At 34.6% G+C, this 25,721-nt stretch overlaps 1 protein-coding gene across 1 annotated transcript in view; it reads left to right on the forward strand.

Annotated features, from left to right (window-relative positions):
• Positions 1 to 2,377: 2,377 nt before the first annotated feature.
• The window catches only part of LOC149781262 (DNA ligase 3-like), a 116,143-nt gene continuing 92,799 nt past the window's right edge, over positions 2,378 to 25,721 (forward strand). The window contains exons 1-4 of the mRNA XM_089935348.1: positions 2,378 to 2,445; positions 10,697 to 11,281; positions 19,030 to 19,137; positions 21,327 to 21,500. Of these exons, the coding sequence (XP_089791474.1) occupies positions 10,750 to 11,281; positions 19,030 to 19,137; positions 21,327 to 21,500 (814 nt within the window). The 5' untranslated portion in view covers positions 2,378 to 2,445; positions 10,697 to 10,749. The remainder of the gene's footprint in view (positions 2,446 to 10,696; positions 11,282 to 19,029; positions 19,138 to 21,326; positions 21,501 to 25,721) is intronic.

Raw genomic sequence — 25,721 nt, forward strand, 5'->3', positions numbered from 1 at the left:
TAAACAAGAAATGGCAACAACTCTGGGAAATTACCAACAAGGGCAGACACCTATTCCAGCTACAAAAAGAGGTCAAAAGAACAATCACATCAATTAAAGACATAAAAACTACTGGACCTACGCGTTATTAATAGGATAAAAACAGGAACAGCTTTACTGAAAACATCTCAACAAAGAAACAAATCAAAACACGAACTGTCCACATTGCCCAACAATGGAAACATTGGACCATATATTCAACACTTGCCCCAAATATCATAACCAACGAAAATAATTGTCTACTAGCAAAACTGGACTAAAATTTGATCATACGAGCTTCGCGTTCCAGGGCGTACCGACATCCAGTGGCTTACTGCGTCACCTGGGTGTCTTTCCTCTTTGCTTAGACATATTAAAAATTCCAAAATTGAGGAGCGCCACATTTGCACATAAAAACGGAGCTATGGTGGTACCATACCCACATCTCCGACTAATTAAGAATCCTGACCTTCAGAACTTAACCGGTCGCGAAAGCACCAGTTGCATAGGAGACCTAAATTGTATTAACGTATCGTATTCGCGCCATTTGACATTGAATGATCTAGGAAGATGTCTTCTAACATGATTGATAAAATGAAGACGTTGCAGTAGACGATTTAGGTATGGTGGAGGAGATGCTCGTCAAACTAATGATTACTATTCTTATAGCCCAAATAGAGTGAAAATGAAAATCAACAATTTGAGAAAGATAAAAAAAAGACTAAGGGAGCTGATAAAACAAGAAGAGGATAAGGAGGAAGAAGATGAAAGAAGAAGAATGAGAGCATGGAACGAACAAACAGAGAAAGAAGAGGAGAACGAGAGAAGGAAAAAAGAGGTGGAGGAGAAGGAGAAAGAGGAGAAGAAAAAGAAGAATGTAGGACTGAAAATAAGAAATTTGTGGAGGAAAAGAAGAAGTTAGAAGAAGAAAACCAAAGGCCCTTTTGAGTGCCAATCCATTGCCTCGAAAATATATTTCTTCTCTTTGCCATATATGTATTACATTCGTTCGTTATATATATGTCCCGCCAGTCCCACCCTGCCAAGCGTTCTAGGTTTTCCCCCGCTGTTTGGTCCGATTGAGGTCAGCCCCTTGCAACATTGTTACCAATCTCCAGTATCGTGACGTCACATCACCCGTTCCATTCCTATTGTCTCTATACAACAACAACACCACTTTCCCTTGTCCGTATACAGTCCCAATATTCCCCATGTTCAATTCCCATTGGCCGTATATCGCCCCAGGGTGTTTTTGACTGGGGTTTCCATTGTCCGTATAAATTATGTCCGTTCATCGCCCCACGACCTTTTTGACTGGGTTTTCCATTGTCAGTATATCGCCCCCACTAACTACTGACATTAGATATGATTTTATGTCTTATGGGTTGTTTGGAAAATGTAATATTAAAAACGAACATAAATTATTTGGGCCTATGGGGGACATAACATGTTGGCAGGGCCGGCCTTAAGCCGATTGGTTCGATTTGGCCCAATTGGGCCCCGCGTTCACAGGGTCCCGCGCAGTAGTATTTAAAAGAGAGAGAGAGAGAGAGAGAGTAATTTTAAAGCGATGGAAGAAAATTTAAAGATCAATATCATATAAATCTTGTTTTACATTTTATTTCCGAATGCCGTGCCCACATGGGTTCCCCGCGCGGGTGTAGGCTCCACCAAAATGACCCTAATATGGCCCCGCATTTGCTAAGGCCGCTGCTGCATGTTGGATCGCAATGAGTCGACACCTATCTTAAGTGTCCAAAACTTTCATGACTCACTAACACTGAACAACAACTGTTTCAATTTCATGATACTTGTTGATTATAACAAATATAACTTCTACAATTTATCAGTATTTTTTTAAGATCCAATTTCATGAACAATTTTAAAATTCATTTAAAACTAAAGAAAGTAGAAAATTCATTTTTCCTTGTGGGTAATTTCAACAAATTCGCTAGGAAATTGGCAGATAAAACTTAAAACAGCCCTTTTTTTTTTCAAGTACATTAATTACATTATTCGCATATTTCATATTTCCGAGTGACAGCTTTTTTGTAGTTTTCTTTTCTTCAATATAGTTGTAACTGTAACATGCTTGTTTTCTTTGTTTATTTGTTTGTTTTGCTTCAAGTTTTTATTGTCTTGCCTTTATTTTTTAAAATATTTTTTACAATATTTTTTGTTTGTTGTTGTTGTATTGTTTAAATCTCTTCTTCAAAACTGTCTTTCATCAATGTACTCACGGACCTAACATATGGGCTCCGGACTATTTATATATCGCTTTGCATGATTTTGCAATTTCTAAAGAAGGAGTACTACAATTAGGATTCCAAAATGTGGCGTTATTCCAAGTTGTCACAAAACAACAGCGTACATGGTAGCTTACTTGACCAAGTCTACGTAGTTTAGCTTGAATTAATATTTCATCAGGTACTTTAGTTTTTATCACAGGTATAGACTGGGTTTGATTAGATCTTCTAAACCATGAACACGTGTGTCAAAAAAGAAAAAAGATTAGTATTGCGTATTTGTACTATTCGTCACAAGGGCTCGTATCGTTGCTTACAATTTACCTTTCGTACATGTATTATATGATACCTACGAGTCCCTGTATGTAGTCACTTGTCACTGTGACTGTCATTAGCTCGAAACTTATCGTCAGGCTTACAGATCTAAGCTTGAACACCACTTACATTGAAAAAATGCATACAATTGGCTTGGTTGACATCCGCTATGTAGTAACAACTGTGACTGCTAAATCATGTTTCAGGATAGATCTAGTTATAGTATTCGCACATCTTTCCGTTTATTTCTACCCCCTACCGATTTTAAATACGAAAGGAATCAATGATATTTTTATTTAAAAAACGCACAAAACTTAGTCATTTCATTCAGTGATTTAAAATTTTCTAACCTGACTCGCCAAGGCGGTCTTGGTCAACAGATAAAAACTGTACTAAGAGGCTCTAAGTGCTGGAAAATGAACACTAAGAACATTGCAAAGCATGAAATTACCCAAGAAAACATAAATGGTACAAACATAAATCGATAAATATTGTTAACATGAACCATCACTGAAAGAAACATATTTTGAGCATCAGGAAAGACAACTCTGTCTAAGCCTCGTTTTACTGGTCATTGTAGAAGAAATGTCAAATATAATAAAAACAAAGAAACATAAGGTAAAAATAAAAATAGGGGGAAAAAAACAATGAAAAAATATGAAAGAAAAAGAAACAGGTATGATATAGAAGTAAACAAGGAGGCAACAACTTTAAATATATATCTAATAGAAGGAAAATAAAACGGTTATCAAAGTATTTATTTTTCAAATTGTGTGCAGAGTTCTAATTTGGTAGGACTGTTTCCTTGTTTCTAGCACAATCTGTTTCCTCTACATTATGTTACTATCTTTATGAATAAAGATCATGTATTTACTGTCAGACAGCATTTAGAACTACTAAGAAACACTACGAGAACTAGAAAGGAATAAGTTTTAGAAATTAACTCTAAAATCTTTTGCAAACAATTTTAATTAAGGTTATAAAGATACATGATATACTGACTCGCATTTCAGATAGATTTCCATGTATATTTTCTGAGCCACCGATAAAGAAAAACATTATCGTTTCTACCATATGGTACTAATTCAGGGGTGGTATATCACTGTTAAGAATGTTGTATAGTCTGCATTGTGTCCATATTTAATAATGAGATTTAGTTGTTGTTAAATGCCCATAAGAATCACTATGAATTTATGAGATTTGTATCAAGAGAGTCAGTGCAACTTTAATTTTGACTATAAACAATATACAGTGTATTAACCAGAAACGTAAAGTTCATCAGTTAACACAGAGCCAGGGTTGCTATATAAAGTGAATGGTTCTGTCCTCAGTTTACTGTTTTGCCATATATGTTCCACCAGGTTTCACCTATGTTTTCTGGTTTGGCTTTTTGGCAATTCCTTGCATCCTTTTAACAGTTTATGTGCCATAAGAGGAGATAACAATCTCGGGTTTCCGTTCTCTTGTTTTAGCACTAGGAATTTAAAGTAAACCTGTTTGTTCTCCTCAGACTTGTTGTGCCATACAACCGGTGTAATTTTATTTTTAACTAAATCTTGGAACCAAACTGAAGTTTCCAGTTCTCTAGAGACCCACCATTATATGTCATCTGCACTCTTACAATTTGTTCAGCTGTTGAATAAGATATAAATTTTCCTTGGTTTCTATTTTAGAGCAAGCTTCAGTTTGTGGTTCATGGAATCAGTATTGTCCATAGTTCATCTTTCCTGCTGATGAAGTGGTCAGCATTTTTTCTTTCTACGTATTTTCGTAGTATTGAAGAAAGTTGTAAATGGTCTCGTCGTACATTACCTTAGGCTGGGGTGGGGTGCTCCCAGCATTATCTTTATTATAGAAGACCCACTCTGGCTCATTTTTGTTAGAAATTGAAGTAGTGATAGAGATGCAAAGCTCCGAGTCCCCAGTCAGCGATGCCAACAGTTAAATTACTGAATACACAAAGGTGAAATTCAAATAAACAACAAATTTAATGCCATTCGATTACAGATAGTCCTTCCTCAAATGAAATTCAATATTCAAAACCCTGTCACTCACCTTTCACTCGACCAAGTGAAGGCCTATTTCATCATCTGACTTAGTGTGATAGGTTTTCCTCCTGTCCTGTGTTTCTACTCATCTGTAGTATTTCTTGACTGGTACCCAGAACCCCTTCAGTCCAACAACCATGTCCTTCACCCTTCCACTTCTGTTCTCTCCTTTTCTTGTCTCCAAGAGACTTTGGACCAACTCTACCAGGGTGTTTCCCTTCTCTGTCTCCTACAGCTTCTCTGGTCCCTAAACACCTTCCTGTCGGAACACACACAAGGACATTAGTATATTCCTCTAGCTATCTAGACTCGCATTAAACAACAATCTATCATCAGATGAGCCATTACCTTCTTTGGTCAGGCATTAATGCACATTGAAATACCCATTCTTTCTGGTATGGTATACACTGTATCAACTGCTTATCATGCATATATCAAGAGATTTCAATACATCGTTATATATAGATTCTCAATCTTATTATACAGAACAATATCACATAATCAGATGCATTTCTGTACATTGCACTTCTACAAAGTGTACAATGATAGTAAAATACCCCAATTAACTAATGTTGCACACTGCAATCATTACACAAAGTTATAATTCAATTCAACATTTGCAGATCTAGAATATCACTTAAATAAATGCACGATGTTACTATGAATTAACCAAATAGTGAATTACAATATAAATGCTTTACATAAACATTGCTTATATCTCCAAATATGCATGTAGATCAAACACTACAAATGAATCAAACCCTACAAATGGTAATTCTACGTACTAACGATTCTAGTAATGAAGTATACATACTATACTAACGATTCTAGTAATGAAGTATACATACTGCACATAATTAAAGTACAATTATCATGCTGTTATAGATTGCGACAATCGAGCAAATAAATCACTGACCTTTCCGAAGCTTCTTTGTAATTCCCAGAAAAACAATGTTTCCTGATTGGCTGTGATCATGGGAAAGCCTTTTTAGTTCCATCTTCTGGAATTTTTTGTTTTCTATGAACATTTTAGCAGTCATTTTTATTTTACTTGACTCATGAAATGGAATTGGGTAAAAAATGGTCTCGTCTGTCTGAAAATGGCTAGTTTGCCCCCACAGTACAGCATTTCCATTTGGCCTCTGGGAACAGGGGTGTTGTGTCATGTATAAAAATACCATCATATAAAAAATGGTGTAAAACTCCAACACAAGAACAACAACAAAAAGTAAAACTAAGAGTATCATTCATTTAATAGTGGGAGTGTGGGCTGGAGTGAAGGGGGCATTATATCTTAAGATTGACTCCACCCTATATACAAGTGTGGTTTAAATGTTAACTTACAGAAGCTAATAAACTCACCGCTTTTCACAGAAGAATGTGGACATAAACTGATCTTCCAACTGACAGAACTTCATTCAACCACAGCATATTTACGCAGTAAATACATGATGAAAATCCAACTCAAAAAGAAATTTGTCTACATTGTCTGTACAGACCACTGTTCAAAATCAAATATTGCAAATATCTGGTCACAAATACATTACAGTAAATATGGGAATTTCTACATCCGGTAAGCCTCTTTTCACATAAATATTGCAGCAATATAATGTTTAGCTTTGAAAAGTGTCATTTTAAATCAAACATGGATTGTGTATTCTAGGCCTACTCTGACCAGTACTGTACTGTATCAAACAATATGACATCACACACATTGGACATTCTGTGTTGAAAAATGATTTTGTCCTTATAAAATGTTCTGTTTATTCAGATGGACACTTGTTCTTTGATTTATAATTTGTAAAAACGTATAACCTATTTTTTCTTAGTTCTACTTTGTTTTGGACACACAACAAATGAAACGTGCAATGTCTGTCAGAATGAACAAAAATATTCGTTCTTCTTTCTTTCTAAATGATATCCATGGAAATAAAATTACATGATCAAAAGAATCTTAAGTGATAAATGATTTAATACTAAATTGATGAAACTCATTGAATAATGTCTAGCTTTTGCTTGCCAAGGCTTGACCTTATTCAACTTGTTTCATAAATTCATTAAGCATTTGAGATCCTCTATGTATGAAGTAGTGTGTATTTAATTTAGTAACACTGTTTCTGTTTTTTAAGAAATAATTTTAATGTTGGAAGTTAGCCAAAATGGCAAATCTTTGGATCAAAAGCAAACTCCATCTCACTTGCATCTAACTAGAGATGAAACAGTATGAAATTCTGAGGGTATGATTATCCCTCTTAGAATTTACCTCTGTCATCATCATATGATGGAATGATGGTGATCAATCTATTTGCAAAGAAATACACCATACCTTTATTGTCCAGGAAAATACTTGAGATTTTTTAATCTCATCATGTAATGTAACTTTAAGATGGGGGACATTTCCCAGTCATCTTGCTGCAATGTTGGTAAGTGTCAAAAGTTTAAAGTGACTTTATTTGGTAATTTACCAGTCATTTTTTAATGCATTTGAGCATTTTAGGCCACTGGAGTGGTTAACAAACTAACAAAGTATCCAGTAATTCTTCTGTAGCTAAATTTATTGTTCTGTTTTTAAGTTCTGTCAAATGTGCACTTTATTGACTGAGGCCAGTTGCATTGTTCTGTGTAGGCACATACCTTTGAAACAGCCAACAATAATTTGAATTAATGTAGAGACTGCTCAAGTGGCCTGAGTGGTTAAAGCGTCTGCCTCGGATACGGGAGGTCATGTGTTCGAATCTCGGCTGAGTCATACCAAAGATTTATTAAAATGGTAGACTTTGTATTAAGAGGTTTGTGTTAATGGCAGTTAATGAGGTTTATAAGCATAAAGAGGTTTGGCCCCTAGACTCTCATATTCAGATCAGTTAATGAGGTTTATGAGCATGAAGAGGTTAGGCCCCTAGACTCTCATATTCAGGTCAGTTAATGAGGTTTATGAGCATGAAGAGGTTTGGCCCCTAGACTCTCATATTCAGATCAGTTAATGAGGTTTATGAGCATGAACAGGTTTGGCCCCTAGACTCTCATATTCAGATCAGTTAATGAGGTTTATGAGCATGAAGAGGTTTGGCCCCTAGACTCTCATACTCAGATCAGAACCATGAACTATATACATCTGATTTGTCGGTGCTTGTACATTGTCACTGTTTAAATTGAGTATAGTGTATGTGTTTAAGCAAAATCATTTTTTTTTAAAAAATAAATGCATGGGAACAATTTAAAATTGTGCTTTGGAGCCAAGACCAAGCCTCCAGAAACATTGTATATGCCAGACATGTCTGATGGTAATGATCTTTTGACCAAGGGCAAAATACACAATTCAGTCATACATGAATGTAAATCTTATTATTTTCCTACATGTAACTTCACAACTGTAAAAAAAAACTATCTTACACCCCTTATCTGACACAGAAAAAAATATTGGGTAGCAAATCTTCCTAACAGTTGACAGGTTGCCTTCAGCACTGGTTATAATCTGTGTGTATGCATATATATATATAAATATATATATATATATATATATATATATATATATATATATATATATATATATATATATATATATATATATATATATATATATATATATATATATATTGTTATTTTATGTTTTTTATATATTTTGTTTCATTATTTGCTGTGGATATTTGTATTTGGACTTGACTTTGCCCAGAATCATGTTCATTTTCTATCTGACCTGAATCATGAATTTTTTTATGTTCTGTAAACAACTAATACATAACTAATATTTTCTCAGTGAGTATCGGTTTAATATTAGGATCATTATTAACAGAAGTAAGCATATTTATCTTGGTCTGAGTAATAAATATTGTCTTTACTATGTTCTTTATATTATAAGTTTAGAACAGATGTTCTAATTAAAACTAAGATTTTATCTTGTAATCATTTTGGAACCTTCCCGAATTAAATTTTCCATTAAGTAAATTTTTTTGTGTTTGTAGAAAATGCTAATTGTGACCTGAGGTCAGGTAGAAGACTATATATCTTGTTAGTGGAGAAATTATTTATTTATGCTTTAATATCTGAACAGATTCATTGTACTATTGTTGTGCCCAGTATTTCATTTGGATGGAATTTATTGTTCAAATTATATAATTCAAGTGATTCTTCTCTGAAAAATAAAATAGCATTCATGGAAATAAAGAGAAATTAAAATAAGGATATATTCTTGGAGGGTATTATTGTGATTTAACAAATAACTGTTGGCACATCATTACAACAGAGGCCACCACAGACACATCAACACTTCCAGCTTTGGATTTACTTTGGAATATCACTAAATTTTATTCAGAACTTAAAATATTAGGACTTGTTTTAGAAATTCTAGGATTATTTAGGATTTATTTTGCAATACCATACATTCTTTTTATATTTTTCACTTTTTATTCTAGGGAAATAAATTATTTGTTGAATTTTGCAAAACTTATTGGTTCTCACTCTTTTTTATTACTTGTGTCTCTGTCTGTGTGTGTGTGTGTGTGTGTGTGTGTGTAGCATACCTCAGTAAGCCCATCAATGCTTCTATGCATACTGTTTTTCAAACAAAGTCTTATTAAGCTGTCAGTATTGCTATAACATCATGGTTTTCTTGCAGATAAAAGTAATGAGGCACATCACAATAGGAAAATGCAGATTAATCAAGCAAACAGGGTACCTATTTTAAGTTTTGTTATTGGTTGTTCATTAGTTTAAAAAAGAAATGGCCAGTCAAGTATATTTTATAAAATAAATCACCACTAATTAGGTATTTGACATTTAGGAAGGACTATAGGAAAGACATGACACTGTTACTTTTTTTACATGTCATTGTAAATATACACAGCATGAATATAAGAAATGGGGGGGTAAGATGAAAATTTTAATCAGAAAAAGTCAAAAATTTGCAAACGAAAATGGTTAAACCAGTTCTTTTTCCTGAGATAGGACAGAACATTGAATGCTATGTGTTATGACTTGTTAGAAGCACAGATAGATAAAAATAAATCATCTGTCCAGGAGTTTCAAAATTTTCTAAAATCAGTCCTTGTCAGGCATGTAAAATATAACAAATATAAAGATGCATCAGAAGACGAAAATGGCAAAAAGAAACTTGTGGCTGTACTTGAAAAATATTGGTCAAGGCAGATGAAGCTATGACAGTGTTTCCCTTGGGGTACAAGACTGTGAGTCAACAAATCCCATTGCTGTTAGAACTGGGGGTCTGGTTGAGTAAAATACCTTTTTTGTCAGAACTGGGGGCCAAATAAAACTTTTGGGGTTTGTGATGCACAAATTAAGTTAATGGGAAACACTGACACAGTTGTATGAACTACTCAACATAAACTTTTTTGATGCTGAGTACTAGTTGTAAAGCACACATAATGAGTGGTGGCTGGAATTTCAACATTCTAGAGATAAAATGAACATCACATATACAGCACAGGATTATGCAATTTCATACATACTAAAGGCAATGAAAACAAAAGTCATAATACTGTTCCTGCATATGTAAGTAATTAAATACACCAATCTATAAATTTAGCATTATTTAAGCAAGAAATGTTGAATTCCCATTGATCTCAATATTTATCTTGTTTAATATAGTATTACATTGTTATTTGTGGCTTTATTTTAGTAATTGTCTTGTTTTAGTATGGCTTAAAATGGTTGCAAATATGTTGCCATTGTAAATAGGTTGTCAGAACTTTAGTATGTTGACAGTAGCCATGCTGCTTTTTCACATGGTCACACTAGCCACTCTGCTGATATCACATGGTCACACTAGCCACTCTGCTGCTGTCACATGGTCACACTAGCCACTCTGCTGCTGTCACATGGTCACACTAGCTACTCTGCTATGTCACATGATCACACTAGTCACTCTGCTCCTGTCACATGGTTACACTAGCCACTCTGCTGTCACAGTTTTACACTAGTGACACTGTTACATTTACTCCTCTCCCCAGTGACCTAAACTAAAATGTCCAACAGAATATCTAGCCAGAACTCAAGACAGCATCATTTCCACTTCACTATTTTGAATTTAAAATGTTATTTCTTTTTTTGTAGGCAATCAGTGGCCAAGGCTTCCCAAGTCAAATTACAGATTTTAATTTTGCTAAATGTACTTTAGATTTTGTTGTAATGAATTTTGTAAGGTAACTTGGAAGACAAGATCTGTGACAGTGTTTTTATACAAAGGTTTTAACTTTACCAATCTCGGTGCTCCAAAACGAACTGCTGAGAAGGATTTACTTAAAAGAACTTGTGCCAGAATATACGTAACTGCATCACATTGCTCTGTGAGAAGTCTTACGATTCCAAAATCATTTGATCAGAATCCATTTTTTTGTAAAAATTATTCGACCATGAGTGATCAAAAGTTCATAGTTGGCTATGCAAAACTGGGCACATCCAACTGCAAAAAGTGCAAGGTGAAAATTGACAAAGGTTCCCTTCGTGTTGGCAAAGTTGTGCCCAACCCTTTTTCTGATGAGGGAGGTGACATGAAGAACTGGTATCATCCCAGCTGTATCTTTGAGACCTTCAAGCGAGCAAGGGCAACCACCAAAAAAATCGAAGATTCAGAAGATTTAGAGGGATTTGCTGACCTGGAACATGAAGACAAAGATCTCATTAAAAAATTGATTGAAGGTATTTGAATTAAAAGAAACAAGTTAAAGATCTCTTATAGTCATCAGGGCCTAATAATGCAATTTATTTAAATGATGCAGATTTGACCTTTTTGAAAACAAAAGACTCATGCTTATCAGAGTTCACATAAGGTAGTCATATTTTCTGTAATATAAAAAAAATTGTCCAGCCAGTTTTATGACATCAAAAAACAAAAGGACAGAAATGATTGTTACCACAGTGTTATCCACAGAAAGTATTAGAATATCAAAGAAAATAGTTAAATAGTTAACATTATAATCATCAATGGCATTTTCAAGTTAATTAGGTCCTGTGGCAGAAAATAGTTTGGTGTGACTTTCCGACTATAAAGTCATTTTGATACATAGATCTTGCGCTGCATTACAAAATTTTCTTAAGTTTGTAAATTTGTTGCACTGAACTTATTCATAGATAAAATCAAATAATGCATTTACTTAGCAGATTTAACAAAAATGTTCCAACCTTTGTCCTAGTACAGTGCTTCCGTTAGAGTCAGTATTCACATTTTATATAAAGCTAGTTGGTGTAACCTTATTTCAAGCACAGTGACCTATAATTTTCTTTCATCTTTTAAAAGCAGATTTCGTTAAAATATCTCAGCAAAATAAATGAAAAATATGGATCTTTGAAATATGTAAAATATTCTAGAAAGCTATTTTAGGTGTTGTTATTGTGGGTTTAATGCCATTTTTTAGATCATGATAGGCTATACTTTGTGGCCAGTATATCTGGCGGGGGGGGGGGAGAAAAGCCTCCGAAAAGCTATTGACCCACAGGAAGCTACTAGCAAGCTTTCTCACCTACCCACGTTTTGCTTGAACCTGAGACTCCAACTCGCACAGACAGCGGTGAGATGTCAGTGTTCCATAAAAGCATGTGTCATGGTATGCTCTGCCCCCTGTATTAAGTGCACAATCATGTAAAATATGATCAAGAAATTCACATTACAATGATGCCCGTAGAAAAAGAAAAGTTCAGTGAGCCTCTCTCCATTTTTTTTTAGGTTAAAGGTTAGATATGAATAAATCTTCAATAAGTAAATCCTTTGCACATTTTATATGTCTTTACACGAATATTAAAATTCATTTTTAGCTCTACAGGTCATAGACAAAAGAGTGTATGGGATGGCCTGTTGTCAGGCATCCAGAAAGAGCATATGGGATGGCCTTTTATCTTGCATCCACTATCCCTTCATCCAGTAGCATTGTTTTGTTATCATTTCTTGTTCAAAACTACTTGGAAGATTGCCATGAAACATTACACACACATGCATCACAAGGTTATGTTGCTCCATCTGGATGGGAAGTCATTCAGCTTCAAGCCAACACCAAAGTCCAAGTTGAGAACATTCACAACCTCCTGTTTGCAGATGACTGTGCCCACAACTCCAGCATGGAGGCAGGCATGCAACAGAGCATGGACCTTTTTTCCACAGCGTGCACCAACTTTGGACTCACCATCTCTACCGGCAAAACTGAGGTTCTGCATCAGCCTGCTCCTGGAGAAGATTACCTGGAATCATCCATCACTGTCAATGGCCAAATGCTCAAAAATGTAGACAGGTTCACATACATGTACCTCGGCAGCACCCTCTCACAAGCTGTCCACATAGATGATGAGGTCAACACCAGGATTGCCAAAGCTAGTGTAGTATTTGTCAGACTCTGCTCAAGTGTCTGGGATATGAGAGGCATCAAGCTTGCCACCAAACTCAAAGTCCTTGGAGTGGTTGTTCTCCCCACCCTCCTCTATGCTTGCAAGACATGGACTGTGTATAGACGTCATGCTAAAAAACTGAACCACTTCCATATGAGCTCCCTGAGAAAACTACTGAAAATCAGATGGCAGGACAAGGTACTGAAAACACAGAGGTGCTCACTAAGGCTGGCATGACAAGCATCCACACCATGCTGTGCAAGGCACAACTCCGATGGGTTGGCCATGTTGTCTGCATGCCAGTAGAATGCCTACCTAAGAAGGTCTTCTATGGAGAGCTACGCCAAGGCAAGAGATCTCACGCTGGTCAAAAAAGAGGTACAAGGACACCCTCGAGACTTCGCTGAAGAACCTAGGCATTTATCCTGACAGCTGGGAGAGTGTCGCTGCTAATCGATCTGCCTGGTGCATTCAAGTCATTGTTGGTGTGGCAGCCTTTGAGCAGAAAAGACTGGTGGACGTAGCTGAGAAACGTGATCTGCACAGATCCAGGAACAGAAGTTCCGCAATTCCCGGTCAGCAACCTGTGCATCCATGTCCCCACTGCAACTGACTCTTCCGGGCCCGGATCGGACTGATCAGCCATCTCCGGACCCACCCACAGTGAATCGATGACATTAAATGGTCCTCATCGACACCGACGGACAAACATCAAGTTGATCCAGAATGAAAATAATGTTGTCGACACATCCATTTTGACCATCTCATCAGCCATCTTGAAAATCTTGTTAAAGCTGCTCGTGCTTATTGGATGGTTTTATCAGCTTGGGGTTTTCCCTAGATAGCCCTAAAAGAAAATGGTGCTGATTTGACATCCAGTACAGCTGACATCTCGAAAATCTTGATATCACTATTTCTCCAGAACAGAAAGTCATATCAAAATGTGTCTTTTTATGATGCATGATAGGTGTTAAATGATTGGTCCTAAATGAAATGGTGCAACCGGGACATCCAATATTACCATCACAGTGGCCATCTTGAGAATCTTATTATTGTTACTCCCCCTGAATGGATGATCATATCAGCATTAGATTTTCACATAAAGACTTACTGTGATATCTAGTTGGTCCTAAATGAAAATGGTGCTAATTTAAGATCTTCTATGGTCACCACAGTAGTTATTTTTGAAATTTCTGTTATTGCTAGTATGGTGTTTTCACTGGAAGACTTCTTATGGAGTTTAGTTGGTCATAAAAGTAATTGTGCCTAGCTGATATTTAATATGGTCACCATGGCTGCCATCTTGAAAATCTTATCGCTACTCCTCTTAGATGGAATTTTTATCAAGACTTCTTATGATGTCTAGTTTGTACTGATGAAATGATGCTTATCTGATATCCAGTATGGCTGCTTTCCTTAAAATCATGTTTTGTGATATCCAGAATGGCTGCTATCCTTAAAATCATGATTTGTGATATCCAGTATGGCTGCTATCATGTTTATCATGTATGGCTGCTATCTTGTTTTGTGATATCCAGTATGGCTGCTATCATTAAAATCATGTTTTGTGATATCCAGTATGGCTGCTATCCTTAAAATCATGTTTTGTGATATCCAGTATGGCTGCTATCTTTAAAATCATGTTTTGTACAATCTTAATATATTGTGATTGCTACTATTTTTATATGGAAATTCGTAACAGCATGGGGTTTTCATCAGAAAACTAACTTTAATACCTAATTCAGGGTTTGCAAATACCTTGAAAAGTATTTGAATTTTTATTTATCCTTGAAAATCATTTTTACTTTGAAAAGTACTTGAAAATAAGCCTCAGTCCTTGAAAAATATAAAATTAATCAACAAACAAATGTACAAAAGTTTCTTTTCATACCATTATGTCATGTATTCAGAATAAAACTATTGGGTGGTTACAACATGAGACCAATCAGATATTTATAATTGCAGGCAGACCTGATTATAGAGAGCATTAAAAAGTGTGTGAATATTTTTCAATGATTGTTCTTCATCAACTTATTTTCTGCAGCAGCAGTACATCTTTGTATTTTAAATCATGGTGAATCAGCTGTTCAAACTCTCAGAACAAGAGATAATGGAAAATAAACAAAAAATGGTCACAATTTGTTTTTATTGTATGTTCTAGCTTCTGATTTTTGGAGTACGATCTCAAATTCGGATGTCTGCTAAAATCTGTTTTTGGCTTTTTTGGCGTTGTGACCAAACTTTGGGAGTAAATTACAGTCATATGCTTGTTAGCAGAAAGGCTGCTTTTTACACAATGTACTTACATCTACACTGTACGTGTAAAGATACCTATACAATTTTTATGAGAGATTACGCAACAGCAGATATAAAAAAATTAGGCATAGTTTTGTGGCGGACAATTAAGATGTCGCATGAATGCATCATATCATGCGTGGAAGTTATTTCAGAAATTGATTTTGTCTGCCACGGACAATTTCAGGCATGCAAATCGCTATATGTGAGGTTGGCCAATGTGTTTTCATGAATTGTGTTGGAGAGAGATGGTGGGCTTTGGCAATCTCCATAAACTCTGATCACTACTAAATATTCAGGAGTTCATTTGTTTTTCATAAAAATAAAGTGTTGTTATTCTCCTAAAATTTGTTTCTTTTATTCTCTGTTATAAAGTCTCAAGCCTATTTTCTAAATGTTAGAAAACCCCTTGTTAGGAAATTACAACATTCTCACTAATCCTTTAAATGGCCATTGATAAATATACTTAAGTGCACTGGGCATCCGGGTCTTTGAAATAATTAGTTAAAATCCATGAATTTTATCACACCATAGATAGATGAACCCTTTAATTGGTCCTGAATGAAAATGGTGTTGATCTAACTTAAATATTTTGTCATTAAAAAAATATAAGATATGGTTTTATTAAAAAGACGAAATGGTCTTATCTTGAATTCTTGAATACCTCGACTCCCATTTAAAACTTCCAATTAAGTTTAAGCTGAAAGAAGGTGCCAGACATTTCCAATTAAATTTGAACTGAAGGAAGGTACTTTTTCTTATTAAATTTAAAGCTGAGTTCTCCTCATCCTATCAGGCAGTACCTTCTTTCAGTCCCTTCAAGGATCTCTTATTTTTGTATGTTTTAGAACTATCTAAATTCCAAGATCGAACAATAAAGTAATTTTAAACTTTCTTTACCCAGAAATTCTACCTGTATTACCTCCCTTGGACATGACATCAGTTCAGCATGGGGGTGTGCAGAGTTAAAATTGCCTATTGAATGGTATTTAAATGGCCATATGTGCTGCTTATGGTTGCAATTCACACTCAGAATCCAATAAAACTGAGTTTTATAAAATTTCCTGAGGACAGCGTGAAGTGAAGTATGGATTGATTGGTTAGCATGGTCATCCAACGATTGCTTGTAAGACATTTTCTTCATGGCTGCCATAGATTCTGTGCACACCTGTGCCAGGAGGTAATTAACTTTTATAACCAGCGAAGCCACCATAATTTATTTGTACATGATTCCATAATTGTTATTATAATAGTATGAGACAATATTCAGTTGTGGTTTTTCCTGATTTCTCTTACTCTGTTCTGTATTAGTGGCCCGCAGGGGAGTGGGGTGACAGAGTGGTCTAAAGTGCTTACCTTTTACCAATCACTGCAATCTCACCTTTGTCTGTATGGGTTTGAGTCTCAGGTGGCCAGTGTGGGTACATGCATATGAGAAAGCTGCCAGTAGCTTCCCATGGGCCAGTGATTCTTACGGAGCTTTCCCAGGTTTTCCTCCACAAGTTCTACTGGCCACGATGTATAGACTATCTTGTGCTGAGAATTGGCATTAAACCCCAAAACAACAGTAGAAAACAACAACTGTTGTATATTGCTGCTTAAATTGTCAAGTTTGTTTTATTTAAAGATAAATATTGTAATAAGTGAAAATTTGGGGTTTCTTCAGCAGTCAGATCTGTCATACTTATTTTGCCTTATATTCTCGTACAAGTCAGGCTTTATGGCTGCCTGAGTCAATCCTAGCATCTCTTGTCTACTTTATGATCATTTTGGCTTCCTGCCTTCCATGTATCTTAGCAAGCTGGCTCCTTGTTCATGTTTTACTTCACTCTGTAAGGGCAAGGTCATGCATGCCCCATTTGTAGTCTGACAGCATTTTCATTGTGATAACTTGCTAATCAATATTGTAAGAAAAGCAGTCAATTAAAACACTTGAGGCATTGGAGTGTTTAAAAACTTTCACTAGAAAACCTGAGCATTAAGAAATCTTCTTAGGACCAGTCTTCAACCTATTTTAGTTTGAGCAGTTTCTGGATGTTGAAAGTTTGAGTAATTCAGTTTTAAATCATGGCATTCTTGCAACATCTTAAAGAGTATCTTGTCTTTTCTTGATTTAAGCATTTTTAATGTGGTGTGAAATTGTACTCATACTTTTTTCCAAAAGATGAAGAGCCCATGTCTCAATCCTGATCATCATAGAAAAATTTCCAAGGATTTTTAAAATCCTCACATCGGTCTACAACAGCCACCAGTTGGAAAAGGCCAACGTGGCTTTCATAGACAGGTGACCACTGGAGGCAGGTTCAGCTATCAAATATGAATCATGACAAATACAGGTAATATGCACACCAATTAGCTTTATCTTAAGCATCATCATTATTATTATTATTATTTTTTTACATGTATTATTATCAGCGGTATGCTTTTGTAATGTATTTAGTGTACAGCACAGCTCACAAGATTTTATCATGCCCCATGCGTCACAGTAGGGGACCTAATCCCCTCTACTTTCACTCTGCGATAATACTCCAGCAATGGAGCATTAAATATGTACAAATCACCAACATGCTTTGGCCTGCACACTGATGGCAACTCCTCCATGGAAGGGTTGGTTGATATTTCTGATTAACATTTGAACAACCAATGAATGGAGACCACCAATGGAAAGACCGAGACTTAATGTGTGATTTACAATCAGATACCATTTCAAGAATCAGGTGATCTTTATTTCGATCATACATTTAGACAATGAAAAAATAACTTAACATCATTGGAATAAATTTCAAAAGAAAGCATCCTACTAACCCAGAATTATGGACCAGCTACTCTTGCATTTGGCAGATGTGAGCAGGCTAGCGATTTCAGCTGCACGTGGACCTCTTGCTATATTATATTTATCATTTTATTTTTATTAATCAGAAAAAAGATTTGGATATTCAAAGTATTAGAATGGCAGATTTGTTATAAATCAGTATAAAATTAAAATAGTTTTGGAGGGGTCATTTTCACCAGCCAAGGTTCCAATATGATAACCCTATCTACACCTTGGTGGATCAAACTGATATTTTAGTGCTTTGTACTAGGAACAGCTATTGGATTTCATGAGTTGCCTCCCTTAGTAATACCAACTACCCAGTAGCGTATAACAGGGGGCAATGGATCTTAAAAGGATACTTTGTAAGTTTAACATTGAAAGTATCATTGCATACCAGAGGAAAGACATTACAGGTGTATTTGAGTGAAAGGTATTTGTACAAACATGGACTGGCATTGGAAAATTACTTATTTATCAGTCCTTTCAGGGTGTGTGCTACCCTTTGTCTTGCTCATGTAGCAACAGTGTTCAGAGTTGAACAACTTATTTTGATTGGATGTGATGGCTTGCTGCAGAATCCAATGAAATTCACAGACCTGAAGCACAGAAATATCTGCTCGATATGCCAAGGTGTAGATAGGGTCATCACACCTTGGCTAGCGATGTTGGTGTGTATACAGATGAATTACTCAGGTTAGAGTATCTGCATATTTCAACTATCTTGAATGAAATAATAATGATTATCCATTTTGAGCAGTGACTGTTATTAAGAAAAGATAAAATCCAACTTTGATGAGGGTTGAAGAAGGTCCATGTTACCTTCCAAGCACCATCAACCTAACTTTGCTTCATAGTTGTTTATAATTTGCTTTCTGTGTTATGTGTCTGTATTCACTTTGCTGAATTTTTCCCATAAACTTATACTGCACTTTAAATAAGAATTCAGTTCCTTGCTTTCCAGAGTGGCTGGCAAATTCTGAGTCACAAAAAAGGAAAGCTGTGGTAAAGCAGACCAAACTTCCCTTTTCACCGAAGAAATCCGAAGAATCTGACCATGAAGACAAGGCAGGTAAGTATTGTTTATGGAAATGTCTTGGGTTCCAGAAGTTAGGACTTGGTATCAGCAGCTCTATTCCAGGACAATACATATCAAGATATGCTATTCTATACACTACATCTATTGATGATACACTGTATTTATTGATACACTGCATTTATTGATGATATAATTTTATTGATGACTTTCTATACTCTCTGTTTTTCTATACAGCACATTTATTGATGATACACTACATTTATTGATGATATGATTTTATTGATGACTTTCTATACTCTATTGTTTTTCTATACAGCACATTTATTGATGATACACTACATTTATTGATGATACACTACATTTATTGATGATACCCTACATTTATTGATGATACACTACATTTATTGATGATACACTACATTTATTGATGATACACTACATTTATTGATGATACACTACATTTATTGATGATACCCTACATTTATTGATGATACCCTACATTTATTGATGATACCCTACATTTATTGATGATATGATTTTATTGATGATTTTCTATACAGTACATTTATTGGTTATGCACTTTATTTATTGATGATGCACTGAATCTGTTATGATTTTCTATACATTTTATTTATTGATCATATACTGTACTGATGACACACTGCATTTATTGATGATGCACATTTAGTGATGATATAATTTTAGTGTTGATTTTCTGTACACAACATTTTTTGATGATTTTCTTTACATTTATTGATGAATTTCTATACACTACATATATTGATGATTTTCTGTACACTACATTTATTGATGAATTTCTATACACTACATATATTGATGATTTTATGTACATTACATTTATTGATGATTTTCTGTACACTACATTAAAGAATTTCTATACACTACATGTATTGATGATTTTCTGTACACTACATTTATTGATGATTTTCCATACACTACATTTATTGATGATTTTCTATATTTATTGGTGATTTTCTGTACACTACATTTATTGATGATTTTCTATATTTATTAGTGATTTTCTGTACATTACATTTATTGATGATTTTCCATACATTACATTTATTGATGATTTTCTATATTTATTGATGATTTTCTGTACACTTAATTTTTTGATGATTTTCCATGAACTACATTTATTGATGATTTTTGATTCACTACATTTATTGATGATTTTCTGTATTTATTGGTGATTTTCTGTACACTTCATTTATTGATGATTTTCTGTACACTACATTTATTGATGACATATTTAATGCTATTAGGGTCATATTTACCAGTAAATAATTCCAATTGTTATAAATTGACCAAAATTTCTGCAATCTGATTGAATATAAACAGTCACATGATAGAAAAGTGAGTTCCAAAGTTTGTAGTGAACGTAAAATGCCCAAATCAGCACTCAGTGGTTTGCTCAATGATAAGCAGAAATTGTAGTGTTATTGCAGTGAAATTATGAGTAAGTATTTTAATGGTAAAATCATTTTTTTCAATACGTCTTGTTTTGGCATTAGCGATTGTTGTTTCCTGAAGTAAATATTGAAAGTTTTTGAGAAAAAGAAGTCTTGTTTTGTAGTGACTCAGCAATAACACTCAAATATATCCATATTCACAAGAAAGCCAGTGATGTAATGCACAATGTTTTCAAAATACATATGTCTAAAAACCTTATGTAGTAATGTTTTTAACGGTCTCAGAGCTTGGTTTTATTCAAATTATTTTTATAATTTATTGAGCAATGAACCTGATTAGACATTTAAGATCTCATTTATTGGGATATAATAATTTGATTAGACATTTTTGTATAGTTTATTCAAAAAACAAAATTAATAATTTTGTTCGACATTTTTATATTACCCATTTAGAAATGAAGTTAATAATTTGATTAGAATGTATATACATACATATATATATGGCAGAATATACATACATATATATATTATATATATATATATATATATATATATATATATATATATATATATATATATATATATATATATATGGCATAATATACATACATATATATATATATATGGCAGAATAATTTTGATTATATCTGCTGGACATTCAGTTTTCCATAGATTTGGAATGTTTTCTGTCAATGCATGTTCTCAGGCACTTTATTATTTACATGCTCGTATAAGCTTTTGAAGTTGAGCGTATTGTGACTTGTATGCAATATGAATATATTTATGTAGGTACATCAAAAGCCCAGTCAAGGTCAGAGTCACCTGCTAAGCCATCACCAGGTACAGAAAGGGACAACTCATTTCGTGAATTCCGGCGTCTCTGTGCTGATATTGCAGAAGAGAACAGTCACACAGGAAAAACGCAAATTGTTCAGAAGTACATCACCAAGGGACCAACTGGGCGTAAGAATTTTTCGTTTCCATAATAATTTTTACAATCAAATGTGCTTTTGTAACATATATATTAGAGTTCTATCAACTTGTCTTTGATTTTTTTAATCCAATAAACTGCCAAATAAACACAATGAAGTATACTTTAATGGTGACTAGATCTTGCTTACATATTATTTTGTTTGTAGGACAATGAAGAATGATGTTGCTGACTTAATCTCAAATACAAATATACATTGTTTCTTTTTTTGACAATTGATAGAGGTTTTGTCAACAAAGACTGTCATTATGTTTTCCCAGTTGTTTAAATTCTCTGAAGCCACAAGACACAAGACATGGTAAGCTTGAAAGTCTGGACTTAATGAAAGAAAGAAAGCTCAAAAATTGATTGATTAACCTTGGCTCTGTATTGTAGCAAAGACATTACATCTGCCGCTCGAAACACAAGGTTAGTGTCATCATATGTAAGCACAAGATATCATTAGAACAAATATGTAAATCCTATACACAAATTAAGAAACAAAAGCTACTAGCAACAACAACTAACTTTTAAAATAATCCTCCAAGAAATATCTGCTAATCAGATGTTACATTTTTGGAGGTAGTAAGTCGGTAATTAATTTTCAAAATTGAGAGTGGAATGAAGTACACTATAGTATAGTTTTCTGAAAGAAAAGATGACTTCTATATAAATAACTAGTTTGAGAGGAAACCAGTTAATCATGGAAGGATAATACTTACACTATAGCAGCAGCAAACCCAGAAAATGACACATGGTAAATTTAATAGGTAGATTTTTTTTTTCACAGGTTGTTGCATCTTATTTGAATGCTTTTACATTAAATTTTCAAAATATATGTCCACCACATTGATTTTCAGGAAGAAATATTTGTCAAAGGCCAGTAGAAATTCATGATATATGTAGGTTACAAATTTCGATTCCTCAAGTCCTGTAATCTATCGTAAATAACAAAACCATCCAATGTATTCAAATGTGCTTTTTGTAGGTAGAGGTGCCTTTTGATACTTGAAAATATACAGCATTCTGTATATTTGTATGTTACCACTGAAGCAAGTGTAACACAGTTCGTATGTAAACAGAGTACCAGACCTTAACAGTGGATTTGACTGATCTCATGACCTGATTTGTTTTGAATGGCAAATAGCCATTTGTTGTGATAAGTTGAACTTTATAACAGCATGGAGTCAGGACAGTATACTGCCGTAAAAGTGAAATTCCTTTATTCCTTAGTATGCCAGAAAGATGATGCTTTGTTATAAAGGAGTATAATGAACACAGAATTGCAAAGTACAATTAATGGATTTGAAACCATATTAAGGAATAGAATTAAGTGGGCACTGGTCACTAAATAGAGTTCCATAGTCATGCACACTTGGGCTGAAGAAATGTCACTAATGCCCTTGAGTTTAGTCACAATGTTTAATAATGCCCTTGAGTTTAGCCACAATGTTTAATAATGCCCTTGAGTTTAGTCACAATGTTTAATAATGCCCTTGAGTTTAGTCACAATGTTTAATAATGCTGCTATATGCAAACTTTCAAGTAGTTGTTTAGATTTTTATATTGAATTCAGAGTATAGCAAATTTTCTTTTAACACTCAGGACTACTGCAGTTGGGTTTAAAACACTAAATTATTCTGACTTAAATTTCAGTTGTCTATAAAGGGCCATATATTCTTCATTATCATTTTTATATATTGTAACAAATTGCTTCAATTAAAGCTCTGAATGGATCCATTTATAATTGGCTCATATTTTTGGTGTTTATTTGTCTCAGGATAATTTCTAAATTGTAGTATACTTCAGTAAAATTTAAGTGGCTTTGTTTACTTCAACATTTTCATTTTATTTCAAAGCAGGTATTTTCCAGATTCTGATGTCTACCAATATTTACTACCAAAGTAGTTCATGCCTTTCAGTGTACTTGGCAATAATTATCACTGAATTTGTTGACTTAAATTTTTTTAAAAGTTTTTTTGTCTTTTCTATTTATTTATTTTAGTAAGTACTATTTGCATCTGTTGCTGTAATATGTAACAGCTGTAATTTTTGTAATTGATTCATGTGACAGTACACTGTATGCATAGCAGTTAGGATGATGCACATGTTGTATTCGGTTGAGTCAACAGGTAGTAGCTCTGTGAATGAATGGATTAAGTTCAGTTAAGTGTCTTGATCAAAGCGAATAATACTGTAGTAAATGCTTATTGCTAATCATCAGTCCCTAACTTAATTAGAAAACACTGATGCAGTGGCCCTGTAGTTAGAGCAACCACCTTAGATGCAGGAGGTCATGGGTTTGAATCCTGCCTGAGTCATACCAAAGACTTGTAAAAAATGGTACAAACAGCTGCCTCGCTAGGCACTCAGCATTAAGAGGTTAGTGTTAGGAATGGTCAGCCTGGTGTCAGGATAATCTGACTGGGTGGGACATTATGCTACATGTCTGCGGCGTTATTCCTCAGTGCTAGACATCACAATAAACTGCCACACTACAGACTTCATAACGATATGACTGAAAAATTGTTAAAACTGTTAAAAATCCAATTCACACACACACTTAATTAGCAAACAGTCGCTTAGGCATCAATCATTGTTCAAAATTAGAGTTTTCCCAAAGGCCCAGTAACAATGTGTTTATCATAAGACATACATTTGGCAATCTTCTGGCTAATTCTGAATTTGGCATTATATTAAAGCTAACTTAAGCGTGTACATGACAAAAATCTAACCACACAAATTCACTAGGTTTTCTGTGTTTTTTTCCTGTTATTACCAGCAACATATATTGTTTACAAGTGAAATCATAACAACTTGTGTATTTAGAAAACATGTAAAATGTGAAGATATTTAAAATTAGAACCATTGTTGAAAACCAAAAGCAAACTCTAAAGGAAAATTTGACTTATAAAAGGGACTACGAATAAAATAAGTGGAATCCACAAGCATGTCAACAGTAGCGGTAGGTTTTAGCTCAACTGCTTCATAAACCAGAAGAGCTCATGTGATAGCCTTTCATGCAGCATCCCTTAGCACAAAATTATTATGTCTAATACTCCTAAACTAGTGGGTGGATTCCCATGGAACTTGACAGACACATTCATCACAAGGTCAAGTTGATCATAGATGAAAAACGTTGGCCCTCAGGCATCCTATGTGGGTACCATGGTATCAGTTTGAAAATCTTGTTATAGCTATCTGTTATTTTACTGTCTAGTTGGTCCAAAATGAAAATGGTGCCAATATGAGAACCAATATGGACACCAAGGTGGCCATCCTGAAAATGTTGTCATTACTTTTCATGGTTGTATCTACATGGAGTTTTTCACTTAAGTGTTTCAAATAATGTCTGGTTGGTCCTGAATGAAAATTGTGCTGATTCGACATCCATTATGTCTGTTGTTGTTGTTCTAGGATTTAACACCATTTTTCAGCACATGATAGGCTTTACATGGCGGCCAGTATAACTGGTGGAGGAAGAACCCTGGAAAACCCAGGGAAGAACCACCGACCCACAAGAAGCTACTGGCAGGCTTTCCCACGTACCCATGCTAGCTGAGCCTTGGACTCGAACCCATGCAGACAGAGGTGAGATGGCAGTGATCTGCAGCTGTGAGCGCTTTAGACCACTTGGCCACTCGGGTCCCCTCTATTATGTCTGTAATACTTGTCAAACTCATCCTAAACCAATGACTGTATTGACATCGAGCTAGGTGTAAAATGTAAAAAGATAAATTTACGATGGTACTGATCTAACATTGAATATGGTCACCACTTAACCAAAATGGAAAGTCCTATTTACTTGGGCTTTTACTAGAGGACATCATATGGTGTTTTGTTGGTCCTGTAACAAGAAAAGGTAAAACACAACAAGCATTATGTCATTCAAAATATGAATTTATTTTCCTAAAATAGAAGGTCAAACAAAGTTAAAGAATTAAAAGTAACTTAGAGTATGGTATGACTTCTTATTATTTCCTAAATGTTCTACCAGTTTCACAGTAATTGGGTAAACAATCCAAATTTATTCCGAATGAAGGTTCTGTTGTGCTTATGTGCTAGCACCTCAGAAGCATAACTGTTCTCAATACGCAGAAGTTTTCCTTCATGGTAAATGCAGTGAAAGTAGAATGTCACAAATGTCCTTGAATTTTTCATTGTAATCTAATGTAATTGATAAATATCCAAGTCCTTGCATAATTTTACAATAA

Source organism: Sinohyriopsis cumingii, chromosome 15 (assembly GCF_028554795.1).
Source record: "Sinohyriopsis cumingii isolate HCF-2022 chromosome 15, ASM2855479v2, whole genome shotgun sequence".
NCBI lineage: Eukaryota > Metazoa > Mollusca > Bivalvia > Unionida > Unionidae > Sinohyriopsis > Sinohyriopsis cumingii.